Source organism: Triticum urartu, chromosome 7, assembly GCF_003073215.2.
Source record: "Triticum urartu cultivar G1812 chromosome 7, Tu2.1, whole genome shotgun sequence".
Lineage (NCBI taxonomy): Eukaryota > Viridiplantae > Streptophyta > Magnoliopsida > Poales > Poaceae > Triticum > Triticum urartu.
The window spans coordinates 3536661-3540450 of NC_053028.1; the positions used below are offsets into that span (position 1 = coordinate 3536661).

Here is a 3790-nt window from a genome sequence, read left to right on the forward strand (position 1 = left end):
CTTTGCCAAACGACATATAATTTATTTTCCATGACTAATAACCAAGAAAAACTATCTCATGTAATATATAACAGAAGACTGTTAAAAAAAAGTGTTCTCAATTACTAAAGATTACGCTATTAAAAGTTTCTACACGTATTTATAAAAATGTGTGCATATTAATAATACTAGCCCGTGCAACTGCACGGGTTGGGACTAGTATAAATAAATGGACATGCTTCGGTCTGCTAGTCTGTTGTAGATACGCGTAACCCTTTGGCGCACATGGAGCTGCCATACTACTCGTACCACTTGGCCCTATGCATCTTGTTAGCTCTCCTCTACCATGCCGTCCTACGCGCCGCCGCCGCCGCTGCCACCAGGCGTCCCCGCCCGAAGCTGCCTCCTGGTCCGTGGCAGCTTCCGATCACCGGCAGCCTGCACCACCTGTTGCGCGGGCTCCCACACCACATCATGCGCGACCTCTCCCTCCGCCATGGCCCGCTCATGCTGCTCCGCGTGTGCGAGCGCGAGGCCATCGTGGTCTCCTCCGCCGAGGCCGCGAGGGAGATCTACAAGGGCAACGAGGCCGCCTTCTCGGCGCGGCTAAGCAGCCCGGGCATCGACGAGCTCTCGAGGCATGGCCAGGGGATCGTCTTCGCGCCCTACGGCGACAACTGGCGGCTGCTCCGCCGGATCCTCATGATGGAGCTGCTCAGCGCGCGGCGAGTCGAGGCATTCCGACGGATCCGCGAGGAGGAGGCGGCGCGCCTGGTCTCGTCGCTTCAGGCGACGTCCGACGGTCGACTGGTCAACATGGGCGAGCGGCTGGAAGAGTTGGTGACAGACTCGGTGGTGCGTGCCATGTTTAGGGACAGGCTGCCCGATAGGGCCACGTTTCCGAGGATCGTCAAGCAAGGAATGGACCTGTCGTTGATTTTCGGCCTCCGGGACCTCTTCCCTTCGTCGTGGCTAGTTCGACTTGTGCCGCGCGGCGGCGGCGGCAAGGCGGAGCGGCACCGTCAGGAGGTGTTCAGCGTTATGGGCAGCATCCTCAAGAGTCACGAGGAGAGGAGGGCAGCCAGAGATGGAGATGCCGAGCACGAGCAGGACATGGTCCAAGTGTTACTCAGGATCCAAAAAGATGCTGCCAATACACGAGTCTCCTTAACCGACAGAGTCATAAGGGCACTCCTCATAGTAAGCTCTCTCGTTACAACCAAGGCTTTATATTTACCTAAAAGAGTCAGTCATTCCCGAGCGGCCGAACGCGAGCCGTCGATTTGCGCTGCCGCGATAGGAGGCAAGAGGGCACGGGTCCACTTCGTGTCCAAAAGAAAAATAAACCTCCGTAGTCCGCATGAGTCCGCCGCTGCCACACATCGCGCCGGCCGATGCGGCCGGCCCCGCCTCCGTGCCGCCGTGTCCCGCTGCTCCCTCCCGTCCGCCAACTCACGTTCTCCTCCGCATCAAAACGCCTATCCTCCGTTGGAAACCCGAGCAGCGGCGCCGTTGACGTTGTGTTCTCCGCCCCTCTTGCCTGCGTGATTTTCCTGTTCCTGCACGCTGGCCTTGGCCGTGAGGTTTTCGCCTTTTCGGCCAGCCGTCGGGCAGTCATGGACGGGGTTCATAGGGAGGGGCAGGGGACGCTGAAGACGAAGATGGAGGAAAGAGATACGTCGATCTGTCGAGGCCAGAAGTGACGGAGCAGCAGTAGCTCCTCCAGCCCCATGCGCGCGTATGGTTCCCGCCTTCCTGTGATCCAGTGATTCAGTTCCCGGGTGTTAGACGCGGGCCGAGGCCTCGATAGCCTAGTAAGCCTACTAGTCCTGGCTCTAGATCAGATGAAAGTAGCGCCTGATGGTGATCGATCGAACTGACGAACAAGTACTGCAACCCCGGCTCGTGCATGTGAAATTGGCTCTTTACTCAACAGTGTTCGCGTGCGTAAATGAGAGGCGTTCCGGCATATTAATACTGAAGAAAGAGAAGGCACATGACATGGATATAAATGGTTACCTCAGGTAATCTCAGAAAATTTAGCTAGTATGACCGATGGAAAAGCTAATCCTTGTAGCTTGTAAATGTTACGACCATACTTTTTCAATCATGAGTAATAAATATGCTTGATGCAAACATGTTTTCGTTAGTCCCATTTTTTTTGCCATCTGTAGTAGTTGTAGTTGCACACATAACTGTTCTTAGTTGAATACAATCATTAAAATTTTGCACATGGCGATTATTTCTTATTGGCATCTATAGTAGTTCTAGTTGCATACATGCATAGTTGTTTTCAGTTGGGCATGATCATTGAAAAGTTGCACACACGATGACCATTCTTGTTGGCATCTATAGTAGTTCTAATTGCACACATAATCGTTCTCAGTTGGATACGATCATTAGGAAGTTGCATACATGACCATCAATTTTTATTGGCATCTATAGTAATTCTAATTGCACACATAATAGTCTTAGTTGGCACATGCATGACCACATAGTTGCACAATCTAGTCCGCATAGTCGCATATGAATTCTTATGGGAGGTTCTCACGCCCCGCCGCGAAGTTGCACACTTTCGTCATGGGGACATCTGAGGTAACCAATATCTTCATGACGAAAGTGTGCCGTCATGTCGTGGGAACGCTGGTGGTAACCAATATCTTGACGATCCTCAGATATTTCTTGGTAGTTTCTGGCGCCATCATGTCCCCATCCGGAACGCTGGTGTGTCCACCCGCGAGCGGGAGAGCAAGTCTTTGGAACCTCTTGCCTTTCTGATCTTGCATCAGAAAAGGGTGAATTAGGTTTCTGGAAAGCGCTACGTGTAACTGCTCACTTTCATCACCACAGGTCGTTTTCCTTCCATGCCAGGTGGCATCGCGTACCGTTGTATCCGCCGATGTTTCCTTCGACCACTCTTTGCCAAAATCATCGTCAACAAACATCACTTCACCGAAGAGGAGGAGAAGAGTGGGGTCGTCAACCAGGTTGTTAGCTTCTGCAGCGTCGAATCACTTCGCAACCAAAGCTATGTTTGTCCAAAGTGATCAACGTGCATGTGTTCGTATGAATTTGGTTTTTTGAAAATAGGGACCGCGGCTGTAAATGTTAAGTTTTGATATCCGCCCGGTCACTGTCCACGGGCACGTCCGTGGAGGTATAGAGACTCGGATTATGTATATGTGGTTGTGCGATACTAGATATTAAGTTGCATGCACCAACCAGTTCACCAAAACTACTCTTTCCATTATTATTTTTACTCCACATATTTGGTTGGTCTTAAGTCAACAAACTTAGTGAAGTTTGATCAAATTTATATTAAAATGATCAACATCTACAACATAAAATAAATGCAATATGAAATTATATTTCATGACGGACATGGTATTGATTGGTACCGTGAGTACTCTTTTTTTTATAAACTTGTCAAAATTTGAAAGGTTTGACTAAAGACAAACCTAATATGGGGAGTAAAAAATTTGATGGACTACTGATACTGATTAAAAGAACACAATAGCTACATGTCAATCGCCTGACTTTCGAATACTGGTTCAGTCGATTTTGGATGAAGGAAGAAACAAGCGCGGGGAGGAAGAAACTCGCCGTAGGGGAAGAAGAAGGTCGCTGGGCAGGCTACCCCAGTATCACTAGTAGAAAAAGGGTCAAATGTTCACCCCTTTAGCCCCGGTTTGTATTTAAGCCGGCACTAATGTGACCATTAGTGCCGGTTCGAATGGCTATGCATTAGTGCCCATTCGTAATGAACCTTTAGTACCGGTTCGTGCCACGAACCGGTACTAAAGGGGTGGTG

General features: G+C 50.0%; 1 protein-coding gene across 1 annotated transcript; it reads left to right on the plus strand.

The window, feature by feature from the left end:
* Nucleotides 1–264: 264 nt before the first annotated feature.
* Nucleotides 265–2393, plus strand: LOC125525309 (desmethyl-deoxy-podophyllotoxin synthase-like). The gene has a single exon (XM_048690306.1). It carries the CDS (start codon nucleotides 265–267, stop codon nucleotides 1525–1527), a length of 1263 nt encoding a protein of 420 aa, XP_048546263.1. The 3' UTR covers nucleotides 1528–2393.
* The last annotated feature ends 1397 nt before the right edge of the window (nucleotides 2394–3790 follow it).

Bases quoted from the DNA above. Each gene is read 5' to 3' on its own strand.
- LOC125525309 (XM_048690306.1), top strand. From the start codon at position 265: ATGGAGCTGCCATACTACTCGTACCACTTGGCCCTATGCATCTTGTTA.